Source organism: Trachemys scripta, chromosome 3, assembly GCF_013100865.1.
Source record: "Trachemys scripta elegans isolate TJP31775 chromosome 3, CAS_Tse_1.0, whole genome shotgun sequence".
Lineage (NCBI taxonomy): Eukaryota > Metazoa > Chordata > Testudines > Emydidae > Trachemys > Trachemys scripta.
The window spans coordinates 42,271,981-42,296,863 of record NC_048300.1 but is presented as its reverse complement, the minus strand read 5'-3'; the positions used below and the strand labels follow the sequence as shown (position 1 = coordinate 42,296,863).

Below are 24,883 nucleotides of genomic sequence, written 5' to 3'. Positions count from 1 at the left end.
CTGCCTGCCAGACTTATGACAGACTTATGTGCAGTGCTAGGGAGGAGCCAGTGGGTACCAATGCCACAGGAAAAGGTAGGAAAGGTCCTGGACACTGTATCTAGGCTGCTAGGTAAGAGATTCAAGTCCAGGATCTCCATTGTAGCTTTCTTTGAAATATTTCTAATTCCCCACGCAGGGCCAGGCAGAACTGCAGGGCATCAATGTGTGGATAAGAGAATGTTGTGAGGGGGAGGATTTTAAATATAAGAAGAACTGGGAACCTTTGGGAAAAGGAGGAGCCTATACAGAAAGAATGGGCCCCACCCAGAGCAAAATGGGTGTGTTGCGGTGCAGGCAGGAACGGCGCCAGGGTTTTTGCCTCCCTAGGCGGCAGCGCTCCTCCTCAGAGCATTCAGTGGCGGGGGTCTTTCCGCTCTGCGCTTCGGCGGCGGCGTCCTTCACTCACTCCGGGACCGCTGCCGAATTTCCGCCAAAGCACCCCGGAGACTCGGAGCGGAAGGATCCCCGCCACTGAATTACTGCCAAGGATGGCAAAACGCCGCCTCCCAAATCTTGCTGCCCTAGGCGACCGTCCAGAGTCGCCTAGTGGAAGCGCTGGCCCTGGGTGTAGGGGACGCGATGGGGTGGCTGGTTTGGAGGGAGCTGTGGGGGTTGCGGTGCGGGGGACGCAACGGGGTGGCTGGTTTGGAGGGAGCTGTGGGGGTTGCGGTGCGGAGGACGGGGGTCGTGGCGCGGGGGACGGGAGGGGACGGCTGGTTTGGAGGGAGACGGGGTGTCACGGCACGGAGGACGGAACGGGACGGCTGGTTTAGAGGGAGCCAGGGCGGTCGTGGCGCAGGGGACGGGACGGGGTGGCTGGTTTGGAGGGAGCTGTGGGGGTTGCGGTGCGGGGAATGGGAGGGGGTGGCTGGTTTGGAAGGAGGTGAAGGGGTCGTGGCGCGGGGGACGGGACGGGGTGGCTGGTTTGGAGGGAGACGGGGGTCGCGGTGCGGGGGACGGGACGGGGTGGCTGGTTTGGAGGGAGATGGGGGTCGCGGTGCGGGGGACGCGAGGGGGCGGCTGGTTTGGAGGGAGGTGGGGCGGGGTTGTGGTGCAGCGGATGGGACGGGACGAGGCGGGGGAGCTGCAGAGCTGCTGCGGGGCGGGGTGATCAGGCGGGGCGGGCGGTGGGTGTTTCCCCAAAGGGGCTGATGCCGCCCACAGCCTCCCCGGATCCAGCGTCGCAGGCCCTGGCCCCGCCCCGGAGCAGCCGGGCCGTCTCCGCTGCACCATGGCCGGTGGGCCCGGGCGGCTGCTTTCCCTGGCCCTGGGCTGCCTGTCCGCCTTGGCCGCTCTGGCGGAGCAGCAGCCGCTGCGCTTCAAGCCCGCCCCGGCCCCCACCCCCGTGCGGCTCTTCACCGAGTCCGAGCTCTCCAGATACAGCGGGCAGGAGGTACGGGCGGGAGTAGTGTGGTGCCCATGCGGCTGGGGAGGGGGCACCGGCCCCTGGGGGCACGATTAGGTGGGGGGAAGGACGCTGCTGCATGGGCGGAGGGCCCTGCCCCCTGCGGAGATGGGATGCGTGACACCCCCACCAGAAACGAGCAGTTTGATGCCAACTCTTCCATCTCTCTCTTAGATATTTAAAAACTTTTCATGTCAAAGGAGACCAAGTGTCATCACACACTGGAGCTGCTTAATCAGCTCTCTCCAAATGGGGAGCATAGTCACCACTCTCAGACTAAAAACATTGCTGGGAAACAGACGAGGAGACAGTGATAAAAGAAACCAACTTGTGCAAGCCAGGACATTAGAACACTGCAGTTACAATGACAAACATCTGACAGTCTGGACATTTTCAGTTAAGGCTCCAACTCAACCTTAACTCTGTTCCTTACCAGTGGAAGAACACCACTTGTTGCCATATGAAAGAAACACAAGTCTTCCCCATTGCATACATGAATCGCAGTGGTATGATCTTTTGTTATATGGAGAAATTGCCTGCGCTCTGATTCCCCCACTCAACACACACCCTTCCAGTTTATAGGTATACAAAATCCAAGACCTGTCTTACGAGGATGTGTAATTTATAGTGAAGATGAGGGGACCACACCTCGTATGGTCAGAGAAGTGACTAAAGCAGATCAAAAAGATGCTAGCCTGCATCCACATTACAGAATGGTTGTTAGCAGCTGATGAGTTGTGTGCTAACTTGAGATTTGGTCTGTGTCACTGGGCAGGTTGGCTCATAAGAATTAAAAGCACTACAGCCCTCATACTAAGGGTCTGTATGTGTGGATGGGACGATACTCGAGTTAAAATTTTGCAGTGAAGACAAGCACACTGTGGGATGGTGGGCATGGCAGGCTCTTACGGATTGTATGCAGAGGTTAATATGACATGTTTTTGTAATGAGCTGGCTAGTGTGTATATGTACCATTGCTCTCTACTAGGTAACACTAGAACTGCTCAAGTATTGTATGTGTCATAGGTCCTATATTTTTAACAACTTATTGTGATTCCCTGTTAGCCCATATAATAAGGGCCTATGATTTTGGAGCAGGAGGATCCAACTTCTATTTGTACTCTTGCAATGAAGTTCTCAGTAATTGGGGTGTGCTATATAGTGACAACTATAAAGTCCAGGGTGATCAGATTTATACAGGGCCTTAGGAGTACATGGATCTTTACATACAGATGCAGAATTACAGGATACTGCCTAACAGGCTTACAATCTACATTTAGAAATAGCATAAGTAATGACATTGGAGGAGGTTTGGGGGAAGGAAGAACAAGGATTACAGAATGATAATCCTTTGTTTTCTTTTGCATGCATCTTGATATTTCCACATATATTTTAACAAATTAATATTGTTTAGAGCAAAATTAACGTTTTTTTCTCTCTCCTTATTGTCAAGAGAGTTGGAGAGGAGGTTAATAGTGGATGGAGAGGGCAGAGCTGGGGGTGGAAGAAGATCGTTGTGTTGGGTGCATGAGAACGGTAGAGGGGATCAGACTGTAGTGGGAGGAAGAGAGAGAAGAGTAGCGGAGTGGAATGTGGGGACAAAAGAAGGCATGACAAAGGAGGCAGAGGTTGGTGAGATTAGGTAATATGGTCAGTAAGTGAACAATCAACAAGGCAAGTTAAAGGTTAGTGATCAGTATATTAATGGGAAGGAACTGATAGTATGGCAATTGATGGTTACAATCAGTAAGGCAAAAACTGAATAAGCCTAGCAGAAACAGTCAGCTGTCAGCCACGGATGCAACGACATGTTTTGGCCTTTCCTGTACTGTGAAGGTGGGGGAGAGTCTGGTTCTTCATTGGCCTGATTTTCAAAATAGCTCCTCAAAACTCCCATTGATTTCAATAGAATCTGCTAGCTGCTGGGCACTTTAGAAAGTCTGGTCACAGCTGTTTAGTGGTATATTAACAGTTTGCAGGCCAGAATTTTTCCCTGAGATACTGGGTATCTGTGACTCCTAGCTGAAGATTAGTATGGGGATGATGGAGAGACTAAGGAGTAAAGATAAGGTTTCTACTGGGATCTTAACCCCCTGACTTTATTTTAAACTAAAAATGAGATAAAATAGATATCTATTGACAACTTTAACTCTCAACTAAGCTTGTGTGTTTTTCCTTTTGTTTTTTTAAAACAGAACACCAACATTTCTGAAGTAATTATTTTTTCTTCCTAGCACTACTTTAAAGTATTTTAGAGAAGGAGGAAAGAAAGCATTATTATGATGATAATAATTTGCAAGTATCTTTTATCCAAAGTTTTCAAAACACTAAACAAATGTGGGTATGTGACTTGCTGAAAGTCAAACAGTGAATAGTTTGGAAGAGAATCCAGGTTTCCTGACTCTAATTTCTTTCTCTAACCAGTTCTTACGCATAGCCCCTGTATACAATAGAGCAAAAATGTGCAATTGGTGGAAACTCTTCTGTTGATAGCCCTGTTTGAGAGTTTGTCTAGTGAGAGAGACCAAGTTACCCATTTCAGGCATAGAAATGCCTTTTCAAATCATAGTGTACAAATAGTACAATCAGTTTCAAGGATATCTCAGGTATTGTAGGGATACGGATCTTAAACATCTATCCAAGCAGGTCAGTTTCTCCCAGGCTGCTCAAGAGAACCATCAAAATAATCAGGCAATGGGCCCAAAGTCTCTAGTTGTATGTCAGATCTCCCCTTTTCCCGAGGATGAACACCACAATGGTAGAACAGGATATTCTTCCTGTTTCCTTCCTGACAGAAAAAAAACAGATACCAGATATCTTCTCCCATCTGAGTGTTTACAGACAGTTCCTCAGTTTTAGAGATCTGTAGAATGTGCTTCACCATAAATACCAAACCACTCAATAGGATATTGGAATACAGAACTTTTGATACTCTCTCCCTCATCACTAGCACTATAACTACCGATGCCTCAACATTTTACAGAATTACAGCTACCTATTTATTCTTCCAAAACCTGTGGTGATCCCTCCAATGAGGTAATCCTCAAAGAAAATTCTTCACATTTACAAAGTTATTGTTCTCACTGAGCTAATTCCATAGCCTTCAGAGATGTGTAAGGATTAAATGAAGTATCCATCCTACTCTAATCCTTGTCTGCCAGGTAGGACATTTAGGCCAATGGATTCAAAATCTTCCCTTAATGCAGGAGTGGCCAACCTGAGGCGGAGAAGCAGCCAGAATTTACCAATCTACATTGTCAAAGAGCCACAGTAATATGTCAGCAGCCCCTCATCAGCTCGCCCCCCCACACACACACACGCTCCCAGTGCCTCCCACCCACCGGCAGTCCTGCCGATCAGCGTCTCCCCCTCCCTCCCCACACCCCCCAATCAGCTGTTTTGTGGCGTGCAGAAGGCTGGGGGGGGGGGGTGAGAGCGAGAGAATAGCAGGCTCGGGGGGGGGGGGGACGACGGGAAGGGGTAAAGTGGGGGCAGGGCCTGTGGCAGAGCCAGGGGCACCTGTAGCTTCAGCCCCAGAGTCTGTGTCTATACAAAGAGCTGCATATTAACTTCTGAAGAGCCGGGCCACCCCGCCTTAATGTATTCTTCTAGCTCATTAAGTCAAGAATGTAGACAGTTTTTAAAAATATCATAGAATTAATACAGGAATTCAATTTCCAGAAGTTTTAGCTGTCTATGTTGAAAAAAATCTTAGCTAACAAATTCAAAATGATAACATCCTTTGCTAAATTTATACAGATCTCTTCTCTGAAATGCTTGCTGGTTGGCCTCCTTGGGGTTGTCTCCAGAAACTTTAGAAAACACTAACCAGCATCTCATTGACAGAGAAAATAGATTTTGAGGGAGGACAAAATGGAATCAATGGTTTATTAAGCAAAACAGATGTCAGCAGATCAGATTTGTGTGTGTGTGTGTGTTTGCTTTATCTTCTTGATCAAAGGAGAATACCATCTGCCATACACCCTTTCACCTCAGAAAACATCCACCTCCAGAATGATTTACTTAATCATCTTGGAAAAAACAAGTATTATGAACTGACTCCAGAAAAGGCACAGAAGGGGGAAGTGTATTGTCTGACTACTAGATTCCAAACAGAATAGTTTCTTCCATGAACTTCCATCATTTTCTGGGGTTAAATCCATAGAGATTCTCATAGACTATTTCAAGTACCAGTGTTTATTCCAGGAATCATCATCTATGGGAGCAAGAGACACATTGATGCAGCACAGAAATAAACAGGGCTTTAGCATACCTATTCCACTAGTAGTTGGTGTCCTAATAGTGAAAACAAGCTCCAATAGTGAGAACAGAAGTCTACATTTCTCCATGTACAACATGGTTTTCAGAATGCAGACACTCAGAACTTGGCATCACAGCGAGATACCAGTGAACTACACATCACTGAATACCAGTGGAAATTATTCATGTAATTATCACATGATGAATACTGATTTTTTTTGTACACTAACCTGCATGCAGCCTCTGTTCCCTCCCCCATCTCTGCCTTTGGCTCAGAATATGGCCTCTTTACTGTATAGTGCCAGCAGCTGACACAGGGATGCATGACTGTTTGGCAGGCAGCTGACAGCAGTCATAATGGCAAGGTATAGAAAACCAGCTTCTTGCGGCCCAGAGACCCACAGAGAAATCTTTATTCATTTTTTTTTTTTTTTTTTTTTTTGCAGCATGTAATTGATTTGGGGATGAATGAAAACTCCAGGCTGTGAATCTTGTGTGCATTGATCGTGATTTAAGTTGCAAGAGAACACATAGTAAGGGGTTCATTCTCTCCTCAATGCTGGCTTTATTTTGAGCACCTGCTGGCTTCTCTCTTTCTTTCCAGGAGGGCCAGCCTATTTACATGGCCGTGAAGGGAGTAGTATTTGATGTCACTTCTGGAAAAGGTGAGTTGGCTTTTCCCCCTTCACATTATCCCATTTTTCTTCTTAAACATCCTAAACCTTTAGGAAACTTCAAACTCTATTTAAATACAAAGAACATACTCATTTGTTCTTAATTCCTAATCATCCTCCTCTGAAGCTGCCTTCTCCCACTCTCAGCTTCACACCTCCTTTCATGCTGACCTCTGTGTCTGGAACAGAACAGATCCTCTTCTTATCCTATCATTTTCTAAGAAATGCCATAATACCTTTTGACTTGATTGAGACACCTTCCATTATATAGATTTACACACGTTTTCCTCTAACATTGGTTTTAGCTACTCTTTAAATTTAAAATAAAAAAAAGTGCACTTAGGATTGGTGAAAGCTACCAAACTGAGAGCCCTAGAGAGAGAAATTCGCCATCAGTAGAACAGACAACCTGGGCAGCAGCTGTATTACAATCTTAGTGAAGACAGGCAGTTGTCATTTTAGGCCACATTAACTAGTCCAGGTAAGCTAGTTTGTCTTGAGACGTCACCAAAATTTTAGGAGGAAAAGAGCTCGGATCCGAGTCCTTGGTTTTGGCTCATTTAGGAGTATAATGGGCTCCTTTCATGCTGGTATAAGCAGATGCTTAATCTGGCCCATTGTTTTCATTGTCAATAGTCTGAACATTACTAGATTTCCTCTCCTTGAACAGAATTTTATGGGAAAGGTGCCCCATACAACGCCCTCGTTGGGAAGGACTCAACACGAGGCGTTGCAAAGATGTCACTTGACCCAGAAGACCTCACTCATGACACAGTAAGAAATGGGATTGTTTGTTTAATTCCTTCTTTGCAAAATTTCAATCTTTTTCTTGGCTTCCCTAAAATATATTCCCCTGCTGTATATTTATTCAAAGCCCAATCCTATAAATAAGGAAAATACTTATTTTCTAAGAAATGCCATAATACCTTTTGATCTGATTGAGACACCTTCCATTATATAGATTTGCATACATTTTCCTCTAACATTGGTTTTAGCTACTCTTTAAATTTAAAATAAAAAAAGTGCACTTAGGACTGGTGAAAGCTACCAAACTGAGAGCCCTAGAGAGAGAAATTCGCCATCAGTAGAACAGACACAACTTGGGCAGCAGCTGCCCCGTCAACATACTTTAACAGCTGTCTAGAGGGACAGCATCTAAAAATGTGTAGTTCAGTTAGGGTGACCAGATAGCAAGTGTGAAAAATCAGGACAGGGAGTGGGGGGTAATAGGAGCCAATATAAGAAAAAGACCCAAAAATCGGGACTGTCCCTATAAAATCGGGACATCTGGTCACCCTAAGTTCAGTTTCCTTGACCAATTCAGTCCTTGGTGTCTCTGCTGAGAATACTAAATGGGCCAACTATGATGGTGCTTTTTGGAAATGAATTGAAGCCAACAACTCACTTTATCTGAGGATGTCAGGCTTTATCACTACTGAGTTGAATTTGAGTAAGTGACCTAGGGGTGAAAGGTTCTATGATAAATAACTCATTGCCAATTACTTAAACCCTCCATTGTTTCTGTGCCCTGCAAATTAAATCTGAAGGCTGGCGTCGAGGCTAGGATGATCAACATAAATAAAGACACATGTAAATACCTGCCATTTTTTCTTGCCCATATTTCCTTTAGACAGGACTCACGGAAGAAGAGCTAAAATCCCTGGATGATATCTTCAATGATGTGTACAAAACCAAATATCCTATTGTTGGCTACACTTCTCGAAGAATTCTGAATGAGGATGGCAGCCCCAATCAGAACTTTAAACCTGAGGATCAGCCACATTTCAGCATTAGAGATGAATTTTGATGAAGGATTTAGCATCCTGAAAATCCTCAGATGGACATTGTAGAACACTGTATGACTGGGAAACATTGACTATTTCTAAGGCAGAAGAACATTTTCTATGAATTATGTATCTTTTGTATTTTTGTTATCCGTCCTCCCATCCAAAGAGAATAATAGCTGATTACTAGTGTAGTGAATTCCTTCAAGTAGTGAACCAAATAAAATTTAATCAGTGGCACATATTTGTGGATTGGAGGGAATTATTTAAATAAAATTCTCACTGCCACTATCTTGATTTCTCTTTTTTAATATAAAAAGAAAAATTGGATAACTAAAGACTCATTCCCTAAAGGGGAGAAAGTGTCCTTTAATAGCTGAATCATGAGATTAGGGGTTTTGCCATTTCTGGGTTCTGTTCCCTGTTCTGCTGCAAACTTGCTGTATTACGTGAGTCACCTTACTTCACTTCTCCATGCCTCAGTTTCTCCATCAGTAAAATAGGTGTAATGAGGCTTCTTATCTCAGAGGAGTGGTGTGGGGCTTAATATTCATCCTCTTTGATTACAGTGGATATATAAATGCTGACTTCCTGAAATGTACTTAAATGCTGTATATTTATTTAAAGCCCAGTGTTATAAAACAAAGAAGATTTTTCTTCGGGGAAATGTAATATTTAATTACCTTTTGATTCGATATAGGCTATGGCTACAATCAATAGCTCACAGCAGCGCCGCTGCAAGATCTCTAGTGGAGCTGCTCTACACTGACAGGAAAGAGGTCTCCCATCGCCTTAAATAATCCACCCCCAACAAGTGGCGGCGGCAGCTATGTTGGCAGGAGAAGTTCTCCTGCCAACATAGCGCTGTCCACATCAGCACATAGGTGGGTGTAACTTATTTCGCTCAGGGCGGTGGCTTATTCACACCCCTGAGTGGCATAAGTTATACCGACATAAGTGGTAGTGTAGACATGGCCTAAATCACTCTTATTGCAGTAGTTTTGTCAAAATAGCACTTTTTTGTAATACATTTACATGGGTTTGTCATTTAAAATTTAGGTCATGATGGTTCCTTCGTATCCTCAACTCCTAATTCCCACAAACCAAGAGAAATTATAACCTAGGATCTATGGTTATTATAAAGTCTTTGTTCACATATTTTAAAATATAAGTTTACTGTGATTATTTCAGTCTGACCAGAATATTCCCAGCTTCTTTATGTTGTCAATTAAACTCTGGCTGACTCTACACATAGGTGTGGGAACTAAGGGTGCTGCCACAGCCCCTGGTTTGAAGTAGTTATCAAATGCAGGCTTTACAGTTTGGTTCAAGGGCTCTCAGCACCCCCGTACACAAATTGTTCTAGCACCCTTGTCTATGGGGCTTTTTCCATTTTTAATCTGTATCAGGTTCTCTGCACTATTACTTTTTCTAGCTTGATCGTTGCCACTCCAGTTCCCTTGAAAGGTGTGTGTGTTCTTTTTCTGTTTAACCTAATTTACAACTCCAGGTCCTGCTGGGGAGAAAATAAGTCCTCTCCTCTGTCAGATTTCTCTTGGCAGTCTTTCAGGCTGCTTTTAATTTACATAGCAACCAGAGAACATTAAATGCTTGTGCTATACCAAGTGCTGCTAACTACTGACTTCCACTAACAGAAGTCAAATGCTAACTGTCATGTATGCAGATTTACCTGCCACCATGACAGTTTGAATTAGCATTGAGAAACTGAGCAGCTGCTTCCAATTTCTGAAAGATAATTTGCTTCATTATGTTAACCTCCTGGCTGCTTTCTTTCAAAGAGTAAATGATTAAATCATTTATTCTCCCTCTCCTGGGATCTGTACGCTGTATAGCATATTGTGGGAGAAGGACAATTGTCTGATAAAAGAAAAAACTTTTTTTTAATTATCCCTTTCAAAACGTCATTGATATTTACTCTAAATGTGCTTTGTACCTTAAGCCCCTTTCTTCCCTTATAGCCATTCAGCAGTATAGTGTAAGAGGTTAAAGCAAGGGATTCCTGGTGTTTACACACTGCCACCAAGTTTCTGTGTACCTGAGGTTACCTGTGCCACTTAACTGCATCACAAAGTTCTAATTAATAAATGTTTGTATTTAAAGCTACAGTTGGTTGTTAATAAAGTTTTTGCAGGAAAGTAAACCATTTTTTAGATCCATTACTCCACAAACATTTTTCAGTGAAAAAAATGAAACCTGAAAATTTTTGGTTTGTGAACAGTATGGAAACTAATTTAATATAAAACTCGAGGCTTTGAAAACAGAAAACTTTTGCTGAAAATAGAATATTCTGGCTTTTGATTTTTCCCTCTTTCTGTTTTTTTTTTAAAAAAAAACAAACAAAACCCCCCCCAGAAAATGTTGACCAAAATAAAAATGGTTTTGTTTTCGTTGAAAAGTAGTTTTTCATAAAAAAATAAATAAATCCCCAAACCTGCAAACTACACACAACACATCACACCCCGAACACAAATTTCAACCAGCTCTAAAACTAAGCTTCATCAGGATGGTGGGTGCTGTACAAACAAACTGTAAATAGCTTGCAGTCTAACTCAGGGGTGGTCAAACTACAGCCCGCGGGATTGCCAGTCCCATGGCATAGCGGGGTTAAGGCAGGCTCCCTGGCCCCGTGCCGCTCCCGGAAGCGGCCAGACCACGTCCCTGCAGTCCCTGGGGGCAGAGGGTTCTGCGTGCTGCCCTTGCCTGCAGGCACCGCCCCCCGCAGCTCCCATTGGCTGGGAATGGGGAACCGCAGTCATTGGGAGCTTCGGGGGAGGTAGCCGCAGGTGAGGGCAGCGTGCGGAGCCCTCTGCCCCCCGCCCCCGGGTCTGCAGGGATGTGGTGCCGGCTGCCATGCGAGGCCAGGGCAGGCAGGGAGCCTGCCTTAGCCCCACTGCCACCCCAGAGCCGCTCAAGGAGCCCATACCCCAAACCCCTCTGCACCCCACACCCCAACCCTCTGCCCTGAGCTCCCTGCCAAACCCCTCCTGCACCCCACCCCCTGCCCTGAGTCTCCTCCCGCACTCCACACCCCCTCCTGCATCCCAACCCCCTGCCCTGAGCCCCAACCCCATCCTGAGCTCCCTGCTGTACCTCTCCTGCACCCTAAGCCCCCTCCCTGCACCCCACACTCCCTCCTGCACCCCAACCCCCTGCCCCAGTCCTACATTCATGGCCCTGCATGCAATTTCCCCACCCAGATGTGGCCCTCAGGCCAAAAAGTTTGCCCACCCCTGGTCTAACTCATTCATGATACTGTACAAAGACTGATGATTCATTCTCAAAATGGTGCAAACACCATAAATGAGAGGCATTGTGGGAGAAATGTGTTTCAAGGAGTTGAATGAGGAGAGGGGTGGTCCAAGAGTAAGGGCTAATAAGAATATGGAAGAGATGATTAATTGGAATGTAAGAGAATGAGAGCAGAGCTCCTCTGATAAAAATACTAAGTAATATTTCCTTCTTTTCCTGTCCCACTCTGACACTCTACTTCCTGATGTGGGCAGCTGGAGGAGCTACACTACTAAGATTATTTTCAGTGGTTGATTAGAAGTTTTACCAACATGTTAAATGTTGTACATGGAAACTTAATTTTGAGGGCAGATTCAAACTCACAAACTTCAAGTGGGTTTGCATATGGTGTAACAATGTTCTCTTCTCCCTGTTTGAACACAAGAACATTGCCAGAAGGCGGGAGTAGACAATACGGGATAGATTACTCAATAATTGTCCTGTTCTGTTCATTTCCCTGAAGCATCTGACACTGGCTACTGTTGAAGACAGGATACTGACTAGATGGACCATTTGTCTGACCCAGTATGGCCATTGTTATGTTAACCCCATGGATCTCCAATGAGGGGCTTACATGGAGGTCTCAAGGATGGAGCGTAGTATTCCCTCTGACCTCTCTGTGTGAAAGATCTGGCCCTCCCCCACTCACGTATATGGAAAGAGATGCTCCAGCCCCATTTAAAAATAACACTTTCCTTAGCTCTGTTATGAATGACACTTTTGATAATCTAAACTGAATGAATTTTAAAAATCAAATGTTCTTACAATTTATTCTCTTTCCTTTGTAGATTTCTCTCAGTTAGGAAATAAAATGACTAGTCACTTTCACTTTGGTGTAATCGTTTCCTGGTCAACTTCACTTTCAGATTCCAATACACTTTCACAATGCTACAATTCCCTGGCTGCAAACAGGCCCGGGGAATGAGTCTTTTCTTCAGAAACTGCTACTATTGACTGATGTTTAATAAAGGCCATAGAAAAGACGGTTACTCACCGTTGTAACTGTTGTTCTTCGAGATGTGTTGCTCATATCCATTCCATTAGGTGTGTGCGCGCCGCGTGCACGATCGTCGGAAGATTTTCTACCCTAGCAACACCGGCGGGTCGGCTGTGGAGCCCCCTAGAGTGGCGCCTTCATGGCGCTGAATATATACCCCAGCCGACCCGGCGCCCCCTCAGTTCCTTCTTGCCGGCTACTCCGACAGTGGGGACGGGGGGCGGGTTTGGAATGGATATGAGCAACACATCTCGAAGAACAACAGTTACAACGGTGAGTAACCGTCTTTTCTTCTTCGAGTGCTTGCTCATATCCATTCCATTAGGTGACTCCCAAGCCCAACTTAGGTGGTGGGGTCGGAGTGAGACATTGCTGTGTGCAAAACCGCTGACCCGAATGCAGCATCGTCCCTGGACTGCTGCACTAGTGCATAGTGAGCTGTAAACGTGTGGACTGATGACCAAACCGCCGCTCTACAGATGTCCTGTATCGGAACATGTGCCAGGAAAGCAGTCGAGGAAGCTTGGGCCCTCGTGGAGTGAGCGGTGAGGTGCGGTGCTGAGACACCTGCCAGGTCATAGCAAGTCCGGATGCAAGACGTAATCCAGGAGGATAGGCGTTGTGAGGAGACCGGTGAGCCTTTCATTCGGTCGGCCACTGCAACGAAGAGTTGCGTCGTCTTTCTAAAGTGCTTTGTGCGGTCAATATAGAAGGCCAGGGCCCTTCGTACGTCCAGGGAATGCAAACGTTGATCCTGGCGAGTGGCATGTGGTTTGGGGTAAAAGACCGGGAGAAAGATGTCCTGGTTAATATGAAATGTAGAAACCACCTTAGGGAGAAAGGCAGGATGTGGGCGAAGCTGCACTTTATCCTTATGGAAGACTGTGTAAGGGGGCTCAGATGTAAGCGCCCTGAGCTCAGAAACGCGCCTTGCTGAGGTGATGGCTACGAGGAAGGCTGTCTTCCAGGATAGGTACAAAAGTGAGCAGGTGGCTAGTGGTTCGAATGGAGGACCTGTGAGTTTGGAGAGAACCAGATTGAGATCCCACGTCGGGACGGGATGACGCTGTTGCGGGTACGTCCGGTCTAAGCCCTTGAGGAATCTAACAACCATCGGGTTAGAGAATACCGAGGACGCGAGTTCCCCTGGGTGAAAAGCCGATATAGCGGCCAGGTGAACTCTAATTGAAGATATCGCCAACCCTTGTTGTTTTAGGGAGAGGAGATATTCCAATATGAGAGGAATGGGTGCCTGCAACGGGGACGTGGCTCGTTGTTCGCACCAACAGGAGAACCGTTTCCACTTGGCCAGGTACGTGGTCCGTGTTGAGGGTTTCCTACTGCTCAGCAGGATCTGTTGGACAGAGTGTGAGCATTGCCGCTCTGCCTGGGTGAACCATGGAGCAGCCACGCCGTGAGGTGGAGTGATTGCAGGTCGGGGTGACGCAGCCGACCGTGGTCCTGAGATATGAGATCCGGACATAATGGAAGTGTGATCGGTGTCTGAACCGAGAGCTCCAACAGTGTGGTGTACCAATGTTGTCTCGGCCACGCTGGAGCGATCAGAATTACCTGTGCCTGGTCTCTGCGTAATTTGAGCAGTACCTTGTGGACCAGAGGAAACGGAGGGAAGGCATAAAACAGGTGATCTTTCCAGGGAAGGAGAAACGCATCCGAGAGGGAGCCCGGAGCTCGACCTTGTAGGGAGCAGAACATGTGGCACTTCCTGTTGTCTCGGGATGCAAACAGGTCTATCTGGGGAAACCCCCACCTCTGGAAGATGGAATGTATGATGTCCGGACGGATAGACCACTCGTGCGTTTGGAAGGACCTGCTGAGTCGGTCCGCTAGAGTGTTCTGGACTCCAGGGAGGAACGATGCCGTGAGATGGATCGAGTGGGCGATGCAGAAGTCCCACAGGCGAATGGCCTCTTGGCATAGAATTGACGAACGTGCTCCTCCTTGCTTGTTGATGTAAAACATGGCCGTGGTGTTGTCGATGAGAACCAGCACACAGCGGCCACGTAGGAGATTGAGGAATGCCTGGCACGCCAGGCGTACCGCCATCAGTTCCCGAACATTGATATGCAGGGCTAGCTGGGGTGTAGTCCACAGGCCCTGGGTATGGTGTTCGTTGAGATGGGCGCCCCAACCCAGAGATGACGCGTCTGTGACCAGGTGCAGAGAGGGTTGTGGGGCGTGAAATGGCATCCCCTCGCAGACCACATTGTGATCTAGCCACCAGGTGAGGGAGGTCAGGACCGAGTTCGGGACCGTGACTACCATGTTCAGGCTGTCCCGATGTGGACGGTATATTGATGACACCCAGGTTTGAAGTGGGCGAAGCCGAAGTCTGGCATGCCTGGTTACGTACGTGCAGGAAGCCATGTGACCCAGCAGGGTAAGGCACGACCTCACCGTGGTAGTTGGGAAGGCCTTGAGCCCTTGAATGAGGTTCGTGATGGTGCCAAAGCGGTTGTCTGGCAGGATGGCTTGTGCACGTCTGGAGTCTAGAACTGCGCCGATGAATTCTATTCTCTGGGTAGGTTCTAGAGTGGATTTGTCCTTGTTGAGTAGGATGCCCAACTCGTGGAATGTGTGCACTATTCTGTGGACGTGAGCTTGAACTTGCTCCTTGGTGCGACCGCGCACCAGCCAGTCGTCTAGGTACGGGAACACCTGTATCCCTTGCCGACGAAGGTACGCTGCCACGACAGCCATACATTTCGTGAACACTCTTGGGGCCGAGGATAGGCCGAAGGGAAGGACTGCAAATTGGTAGTGCACCGTGTTTACCACGAATCGCAGGAAGCGTCTGTGAGGCGGGTAAATTGCGATATGAAAGTAAGCGTCTTTCATGTCGAGGGCGGCGAACCAGTCTCCAGGATCGAGGGAAGGGATAATGGCCCCCAAAGAGACCATGCGGAACTTCAACTTTACTACGAATTTGTTGAGTCCGCGCAAGTCCAAGATGGGCCTCAGACCTCCTTTGGACTTGGGGATCAGGAAGTAACGGGAATAAAATCCCCTGCCCCTTAACTCTATCGGAACCTCCTCTATGGCCCCCATGGCCAGGAGCGTAGAAACCTCCTGTATAAGAAGTTGCTCGTGAGAAGGGTCCCTGAAGAGGGACGGGGAAGGGGGGTGGGAGGGGGGGATAGAAGAAAACTGGATAGTGTATCCCCTTTCCACCGTGCGGAGGACCCAACGGTCCGAAGTTATAATGGACCAAGCACGGTGGAAGTGGGAGAGACGATCCCGAAAGGAGGGGGCTGGATCCTGGGGGATGACTGGTGCGCCGTCCTCGACCGCACCTTCAAAAGTTTTGTCTGGGGCCTGAAGGTGGTCTAGGTGGCCCCTGGTTCTGGCCGGGTTGAGGGCCGGTCCACCTTCTCCTACCACCTCGCCCTCGCCTCCGGGCCGAGTCTTGTCTCTGACGAGGCGGGGGGGGGTAGAAGCGCTGAGGCTGGGGCCTAAATGGTCTGCGCTGAGGGCCCACAACATGCATCCCCAGGGAGCGCATGATTGTTCTCGAGTCCTTGAGGCTCTGCAGGCGAGAGTCCGTCTTGTCTGAGAACAAACCATGTCCCTCAAAGGGCAGATCTTGTAGGGTTTGCTGCAGCTCCGGAGGCAAACCCGAAACTTGAAGCCAGGAGATCCTCCGCATAGCGATACCCGAAGCCATGGTCCTCGCAGCCGAGTCTGCTATGTCCAAGGAGGCCTGCAAGGAGGTCCGAGCCACCTTCTTACCCTCCTCTACCATGGCTCCAAACTCTTCCCTGGACTCTTGGGGAATCAACTCCTTGAACTTCCCCATAGAGTTCCAGGAGTTAAAATTGTAACGGCTCAGGAGCGCCTGTTGATTTGCCGCTCTGAGTTGCAGCCCACCGGCTGAGTAAATCTTACGGCCAAACAAATCAAGGCGCTTGGCCTCTTTTGATTTAGGCGCTGCCGCCTGCTGTCCGTGGCGCTCCCGTGCGTTCACCGATGCCACCACCAGTGAACACGGTTGTGGGTGGGTGTACAAGTACCCGTAGTCCTTTGACGGGACAAAGTATTTTCTTTCCACCCCTCTCGCTGTGGGTGGAATAGAGGCAGGGGTTTGCCATATCGTATCCGCATTTGATTGTATCGTGCGGATCAGGGGTAACGCTACCCTCGATGGGGCATCCGCTCCAAGGATGTTCACGATCGGGTCGTGTACCTCCACTACCTCCTCCGCTTGCAGGTCCATATTACGGGCCATCCTGCGCAGAAGATCCTGGTGAGCCCGAAGATCTATCGGAGGAGGGCCTGTGCAGGATGTGCCCGCCACTGCCTCGTCTGGCGAAGAAGAGGAAGATGCCTCCGGTGGAACCGGATCCAAGGGCCGGTCCTGGTCTCCCTGTTCCCGGGCTGGAGCATCACCCGCGTCTGGGTCCAGGGCGTCAGGTGCGACGGACACGGAAGCCTCCGTGTCCCCTGGCGGAGGCCGAGAGATGGTGGACTCCGGGGCCCTTCTCACGGAGTGACCCGAGCGAGAGGTCGAGGGAATTGGAGCCCCTTGCTCCTGGTGGTACGCCCACGGGGTCCAAAACGACCAGTGAGATGGGCCATGGGAATGGTCCTCCGGCATCCCCTGCCAATGGCCCAAGTCCTGTTCCTCGGCTTGCCCCTGAGGAGGGTATGCCGATCTCGACAGGTCCTCTGATGAGCGAGACACCGATCTCGATGGCCATGGCGGTGCCGAGAGAGTCGGGACCAATCCCGTGGGCTGCGGTGCCGCACGGTGCCGGTCCGGAGATCTTCTATCTCCACGCGGTGCCGGCGACCGGTGCCGGGACCGTGACCGGTGCCGATGACCTCGTCGGTGCCGGGAGTCGGATCTGGACCTCGACGAGGACCTGGAGTATGCCCGGTGCCGGGAGCGGCCTCTCGACGTCGAACGTCGACCGTAGCGGTGCCGAGAACTGCGTCTCGACGTTGATCGGTGCCGACGATCATACCGGTGCCGAGACGTCGAGCGGTGCCGCGAAGATGATCTTGGCCGCGAGTACGACCGGTGCCGAGGTGATATTCGGCGCCGGGACTGCGAGCGGCGTGGGGACCTGCTTCGGGACCTGGATCGGTGCCGAGGTTCCAGCCCTTGCGATGGAGGGCGCAACAAGGCAGGTTTCCCCCTCGACTGGATCGGGCGGGTCAACGGTGCCGTCGGTGCCGTCGGTGCCGGTGGTTGGGGCGGTGCCGGCTCCGTGAGAGCTATCAAGTCTCTCGCCGCCTCGAAGGCCTCAGGAGTCGACGGGAGGCACTGAATCACCACCGGTCTCGGTGGAGACGTTGTCCGCACCGGACTCAACGGCTTCGGCGCCGGAGTCGACGGTGCTGGAGGCACCTGTTTCCGGTGCTCCACCGGCGGACGCGGCTCTACCCCCGGCACTGGGGGAGCCGGCGTCTTCGGCACGGTGGTCCCCGTTTTATGGGCTTTTTTATGCCCTGGGGATAACGAACGGCGCCGAGGCACTTGCTGTACCTGCGGTGCCGACGAGGTCCGGTGCCGGGGAGGCTTGTCCGACGCCGCTCGCGTGGTCGTCGCTACCGGCGCCGCCGGGGCACTGCGCACCGAGGCGCTAGGTGCCGGGGCCTGAGTAGTGGATGGACTCAGTGCCGCCTCCATTAAGAGTTGCCGGAGCCGAAAGTCCCGCTCCTTCTTGGTCCTAGGTCTGAAGGCCTTACAGATCTTACACTTGTCTGTTTGATGGGACTCTCCCAGGCACTTCAGACAGGAGTCGTGCGGGTCACTCGTGGGCATAGGCTTTGCGCAGGAGGCGCACTGCTTGAAGCCGGGAGCGTTGGGCATGAGCCCGGTCCCGGTGCCGGGGGAGAAAAAGGGGGAGAGACCCCCTTAATCCCCTGAACTAATATAACAACTTTACAACTATTAACTATTTAACTATTAACTATTTAACTATAAACACTAAAACTATCTAACTGCTATAACAAATGAAGCTAGGGAGAGTGGAGATCAGCTATGCCGCGCTCCACAGTTCCAACGACCGTCAGGGGCGGTAAGAAGGAACTGAGGGGGCGCCGGGTCGGCTGGGGTATATATTCAGCGCCATGAAGGCGCCACTCTAGGGGGCTCCACAGCCGACCCGCCGGTGTTGCTAGGGTAGAAAATCTTCCGACGATCGTGCACGCGGCGCGCACACACCTAATGGAATGGATATGAGCAAGCACTCGAAGAAGAAATATTGATTACACAGTAGGTTTTGTAAAAGCTTTTTTTACCAAAAATTCATTTGACCCATCTACCTACTCATCAGAGGATCATCACCACACTATCTGAGCACCTGTGAACCCTAATTAATTTATCCTCAGATCACCCTACTTAGGGAAGAATTATCTCCTTTTATTTCCCTATTTTCTAGATGAGCGACCGAGGCATAAAATGATAAAATGACTTGCACAATGTCACAGAGAAAGTCTGTTGAACCATTGTGACATTCTATACCTTGGGGGAGCGTGCTGGAACCCCCATATTCCTCATTTTCATATAATTTGGATCTTATGTATAAAGCATGCCTTGTAAGGTATCGGGGAAAGGTTATGATCTGCTGAAAGTCATTTCTCTATCCATATATGTATATCATTAATGTATATGAAGTTATGAGAATTGTGTTGTATGGTTGTCACTAAAACATGCTGTAAGTTGGGGGAATCAGCCAGATATTAGCTCCCCAGAGGCAACAGCAAGGAAACTAACCAACCCCCCGGGCAGGGTGTCAAAGAACCCATCCACAGCCATTGTCCAACAAGGGAGCTACAATGCAATGACTCACCTGCATGAGGCCACACCAGGGGAATTGCTGAACCTTGCTTGGAGAGACTCAGCAATGCTCACCTGACTCTGAAGGGCGGGGGGCAAAGCCAAGGGGGAGGAAAGGACATGATAAAAGGAAGAGACATTTGCTGTGCTCTTCCTCTCGCTTCCACCTACACCTACAGACACCACCAACCAACTGAAGCGCTGATCAAAGGGGAGAGCCTGGCTGAAGAGCAACCAGCCAGCCTGTGGTGAGAAGCATCTAAGTTTGTATGTGCACTGAAACTTAAGATCAGCTTAGAATGCTTTTATTTCATTTGACCAAATCTGACTTATGTTTTGACTTCTAATCACTTAAAATCTATCTTTATAGTTGATAAATCTGTTTGTTTATTCTACCTGAAGCAGTGCGTTTGGTTTGAAGCGTGTCAGAGACTCCCCTTTGGATAACAAGCCTGGTACATATCAATTTCTTTGTTAAATTGACTAACTCATATAAGCTTGCAGCATCCAGCGGGCATAACTGGACACTGCAGGACAGAGGTTCCTAGTGTTGTGTCTGGGACCGGAGATATTGGCTAGTGTCATTCGGTTGCACAATCCAAAGAGCAGCTTACATGCCAGAGGCTGTGCGTGAACAGCCCAGGAGTGGGGGTTATCACAGCAGAGCAGGGTAAGGCTGGCTCCCAGAGTCAAGGACTGGAGTAACCTAGCAGATCACAGGTCCATATAACACCAGAGGGGAATGTCACAACCATTATCTCTTAGGTCCCACTCTAGTATGCTAAGCACTAGAGTGTACCCTTTTAAAAAACATCTTACAACATATGACTTGGCTATCTTTTTTGGTGTGGTGACTGGTGATGGAGCTGAATTTTACACTGCTGAAAGATAACATTTGCCTTGGAGACAGAAATGTGTATGATGTCAAGTAGACATTTTTAAAAATTGTTTTTCCTAAAACTATCACATTTATTGTCACCCCTTCTTTAGAGCTGGTTTTGTTACCCTGAGTTTTGCATCATTTCAATGAGACCGTTGATCTATCTGAAATTTTCACTTAAACAAGCAAACAGTGAGAGGTCCCATTACAGGCCCCCGACTTACCCTGAAGGGTGATGAATTTCTTTGTAATCCACTTGTAGCTTCCAGAAGCTGACTCACTGTTTTTACTCTAATTCCTCTAATCTACCTCTTGTTAATTTATCATGGGTGTCAGCGTGATTCAAGAAGGTTTTTATGAATTGCCATAACAAGAGAGAACCTACTCTATTCTTAAATACTGTTTTACTCTACATTCTGGAGTGAAATATTGGTGAGCATCTCAAGGAGCCATCTCTCATTGTTGAGAAGATGCAAAAGAGTTTACCAAAGGGAGCTGAACTAATGTCAAAACGCTACAACTCATCTAAGGCGCTCTTTACACAGGAATAACTTACACAACACTGCTATGATTCCCTCTTATGACCTCCCCTCCAAATATTCTATCTTTTATCCTAGTACATTTAACTAAATACTATAGCAATAGGTACTTTACTTTACACACAGAAAAGTGCTTTATGACCTGGATGTACGTTAATCAGATTCTGCAGCCCTCACTTTGAGTGCCACTTGTTTGAAGTCAATGGTACTAGTTGCTGAGGTAACTGCTATTCAACAGAAGGGCTTCAGAATCTGACCTAACCTCAGAACACCCCTCTGAGGTAGATAAGTATTATCCCCATTTGCAGATTGGAAACAGATTAAAGTGAATTCATGTTAAAGCCTTGTCTAGATTAGTATGTAAAATGTCTTGCTAGCACATGAGCTAACAGCACATCTCTAATTTCTAATCTAGGCAAAACCTAAATTTGAAGAGAGCTGTGAATACAACCCAGGAGCCCTGAATCCTAGTTCTAATCACTCGGGTTGGGATTTTCAAAGGAAGCTTTGATGGAGTGAGGCACCCAAATCACATTGAAATTTAATGGGAACTGGGAACCTAACTCCCTTACACCTTGTCTACATGAGAAAATTATACATTTTAAACTAAATCAGTTTAGAAACTGATTTCATTAAGTCATTCCAACACCTTTGTGTGGACACATTTCAGTGCCCCTGTGGGTAAACGCACTCATTTCCATGACTCTTAAACCAATATGAGAGTTCCATCAGTTTAACATCAGTTTCTACATACATTTCATTAAATTGGTACAATTTTATCATGTAGACAAGGTCTTGGGTTTCTTTGAAAATTGCAGTGACGCTACCCAAGAGTCTTTGTGATCCAAGGATATCAACTATACCTGTAGCACTATAGGAATCAATCTTATATCACATTTCAGGCCAGGAATAGCTTTAGATGTTTGGGAACAATGCTAATTATGAAAATTCATACAGGAAGGATATTATCTGCTATTCATTAGCCTTCTTTTTGGAATGTTTGTCATCCAATCAGGAAACAAAAGACATAACCTGTGATATAGGTGAATGAGCGCCACAACATCAGTAATAAACATACATGTAGTCCAAGTGAAAAGTGCCTGAACAACCAATTGTCTGTAAGTTATTCAGCCAGACTATTCAGCAAATACTTACAAATAATCAATACAGTCAAAGAAAATCAGATTGGGTCTGTGAGTGGGTTGATTAAAAAAAGACTGAATTTGTAACAAATATTGAATATTTCATTACTGAGTTGTTATATTTGTAATTAGTAGTTTACACAGCTAGCACCATAGCTGAGTCAGCATTTGCTATTTTTTATAGCATACCTCTGAATCTCTTTAAAGTATCTGTCACTCATGTCAGTGAGCAGGTCCATGTCAAACATGATAAGAACGTTTTCATTCCACTAAATCAGAGTCTGAAAGGACAAAAGTGCATGGGAGATATTGAAAGCTGCTCAGATGATGGGACTAGGAACAGTGATACTAAGGCCTTGTCTACACTACGAGAGTAGTTCGATTTTACTTAAATCGAATATTTGGAATCGATATTGCAAAGTCGAACGTGTGTGTCCACACTAAGGACAGTAATTCGACTTTGTGAGTCCACACTAACGGGGAAAGCGTCGACATTGGAAGCGGTGCACTGAGGGCAGCTATCCCACAGTTCCCGGAGTCCCCGCCGCCCATTGGAATTCTGGGTGGAGCCGCAAATGCCTTCTGGGTAAAAAAAAAAGGGGCCAGGGTGCTTTTGGGTAACTGTCGTCATCCGTCCATCACTCCCGCCCTCCCTCCCTCCCTGAAAGCGCCGGCGGGAAATCATTTCGCGCACTTTTCAAGTCATTGACAGCGCGGACGCCACAGCACTGTGAGCATGGAGCCCACTGCAACCATCGCTGCAGTTGTGGCCGCTCTCAACGCCTCGCAGCTTATCATACAGGTTGCCCTGAGGCAGATGCAGAAAAGTCAGGCGAGGAGGCTACGTCAACGCGGTGATGACCTGAAGTCTGAGAGTAGCACAGACCTCTCAGAAAGCAGGGGACCCAGCGCCGAGGACATCACGGTGGCAATGGGTCATGTTGATGCTGTGAAACGGCGATTCTGGGCACGGGAAACAAGCACTGAGTGGTGGGACCGCATAGTGCTGCAGGTCTGGGATGAATCACAGTGGCTGCGAAACTTCCGCATGCGGAAGGGAACTTTCCTTGAACTTTGTGAGTTGCTGTCCCCTGCCCTGAAGCGCAATGACACCCGGATGCGACCAGCCCTGACTGTCCAGAAGCGAGTGGCCATAGCCCTCTGGAAGCTTGCAACGCCTGACAGCTACCGGTCAGTCGCGAGCCAGTTTGGGGTGGGCAAATCTACCGTGGGGGTTGTTGTGATGCAAGTAGCCAAGGCAATCGTTGATGTACTGCTGCCAAAGGTAGTGACCCTGGGAAACTTGGAGGCGATCATAGATGGCTTCGCAGCGATGGGATTCCCAAACTGCGGTGGGGCCATAGATGGAACTCACATCCCTATCCTGGCATCGGACCACCAGGCCAGCCAGTACATTAACAGAAAGGGCTACTTTTCCATGGTGCTGCAAGCACTGGTGGACCACAGGGGACGTTTTACCAACATCAATGTCGGATGGCCGGGCAAGGTTCATGACGCTCGTGTTTTCAGGAACTCTGGTCTGTTTAGACGGCTGCAGCAAGGTATTTACTTCCCGGACCACAAAATAACTGTTGGGGATGTGGAGATGCCTATAGTCATCCTCGGGGACCCAGCCTACCCGCTAATGCCCTGGCTCATGAAGCCCTATACAGGTGCCCTGGACACTGAAAAAGAACTCTTCAACTACCGGCTGAGCAAGTGCAGAATGGTGGTGGAGTGTGCTTTTGGACGTCTCAAGGGGAGATGGAGAAGCTTGCTGACTCGCTGTGATCTCAGCGAAACCAATATCCCCATTGTTATAGCAGCTTGCTGTGTGCTCCACAATCTCTGTGAGAGCAAGGGGGAGACCTTTATGGCGGGGTGGGAGGTTGAGGAAATTAGCCTGGCTGCTGATTACTCACAGCCAGACAGCCGGGCGATTAGAAGAGACCAGCGGGAAGCGCTGTGCATCCGGGAGGCTTTGAAAGCAAAGTTCCTGAGTGAGCAGGGTAACCTGTGACTTTCTAATTTTGTGTACAGAGAAGCCTTCACCCCACTTCCAACACACGTTTCAAAATAAAAATAGTTCTACTTTGTTAAAGCACACCGTTTTCTTTAATACTGTTTTCGCGGGAATTTTTTAAAACTGGGACGCAGACTGTGGTGCGGAGCGGGTGTAGTGTAGTCGCGCGAATGCAGCTTCTAAACTCAAGGACTGACAGGCTCCGCTGCGGTGGGATGGTTCTTTCAACGGAGCCTGTCACCCCTCCTGATACGGACTGTGTGTATGGGGGGTCTATGTGAGTTTGTGGCAGGGGTGGGACGGTTACAGATCCCCTGCTGTGTGGCTCTGTGATCCTGCCTAAGGACCGCCGCTTAAGATCTCTAACTGCCCTCCCCTGACACAAAGTCACAGAGCAACCCACCCCCCACCACATAACATGAAAAGAACCTCCCAGACTAACCAGGGTAAGTAGTCACTGCATCACTGCACTATGTATGTGCCCTGCTGCTGTGCCTGCCCCCTACTATGTACCCTGCCAAAGGTGACTGTCCTGTCCAATTACCAACCCCCTTTCCCCCCCCTCCTCCAAAAGAACATGATGGAAACAGTAGTTAACAGAAACATATTTTTTATTATCAACTACACATGGGACTGGGAAGTGAAACTTGGACGGGGGCTTGTGTCAGGCGGGAAGGAAAGAACTTGTCAAACTTTGGGGAATGAGAGCCTTCTGCTGCTCGAGCTCTCTGCAGGGGTGGAGTGAGAGTTAGCAGGGACTCTGCCGCCTCTCCTTCTGTGCACTTTGGGTGAAGGGAGTATGGGACTTGGTGGCGGGGGAGGGCGGTTAGAGATGGACTGCAGCGGGGCTCTGTCCTCCTGCCTCCGTTCCTGCAGAACATCCACAAGGCGCCGGAGCGTGTCCGTTTGCTCCCTCAGTAGTCCAAGCAGGGTTTGAGTCGCCTGCTGGTCTTCCTGACGCCACCTCTCCTCCCGATCCATGTTGGCTTGGTGCATTTGGGACAAGTTCTCCCGCCACTGGGT

General features: G+C 48.4%; 2 protein-coding genes across 5 annotated transcripts in view; one reads left to right on the top strand and one right to left on the bottom strand.

Moving 5' to 3' along the window:
- The window catches only part of PACC1 (proton activated chloride channel 1), a 99,335-nt gene that overhangs the window by 63,770 nt on the left and 10,682 nt on the right, over positions 1–24,883 (bottom strand). The window lies entirely within an intron of this gene.
- On the top strand, positions 1,216–10,289 carry NENF (neudesin neurotrophic factor). Its single transcript, XM_034764534.1, has 4 exons — positions 1,216–1,435; positions 6,312–6,372; positions 7,052–7,155; positions 8,012–10,289. Exons 1-4 carry the CDS (start codon positions 1,274–1,276, stop codon positions 8,186–8,188), a joined length of 504 nt encoding a protein of 167 aa, XP_034620425.1. The 5' UTR covers positions 1,216–1,273; the 3' UTR covers positions 8,189–10,289.

Excerpts from the sequence above, each read along its gene's own strand:
- NENF (XM_034764534.1), top strand. The coding sequence starts at position 1,274 with ATGGCCGGTGGGCCCGGGCGGCTGCTTTCCCTGGCCCTGGGCTGCCTG. Across the intron at positions 6,373-7,051 it reads TGATGTCACTTCTGGAAAAG|AATTTTATGGGAAAGGTGCC; the intron begins GTGAGTTGGCTT and ends CTCCTTGAACAG. Across the intron at positions 7,156-8,011 it reads AAGACCTCACTCATGACACA|ACAGGACTCACGGAAGAAGA; the intron begins GTAAGAAATGGG and ends TATTTCCTTTAG.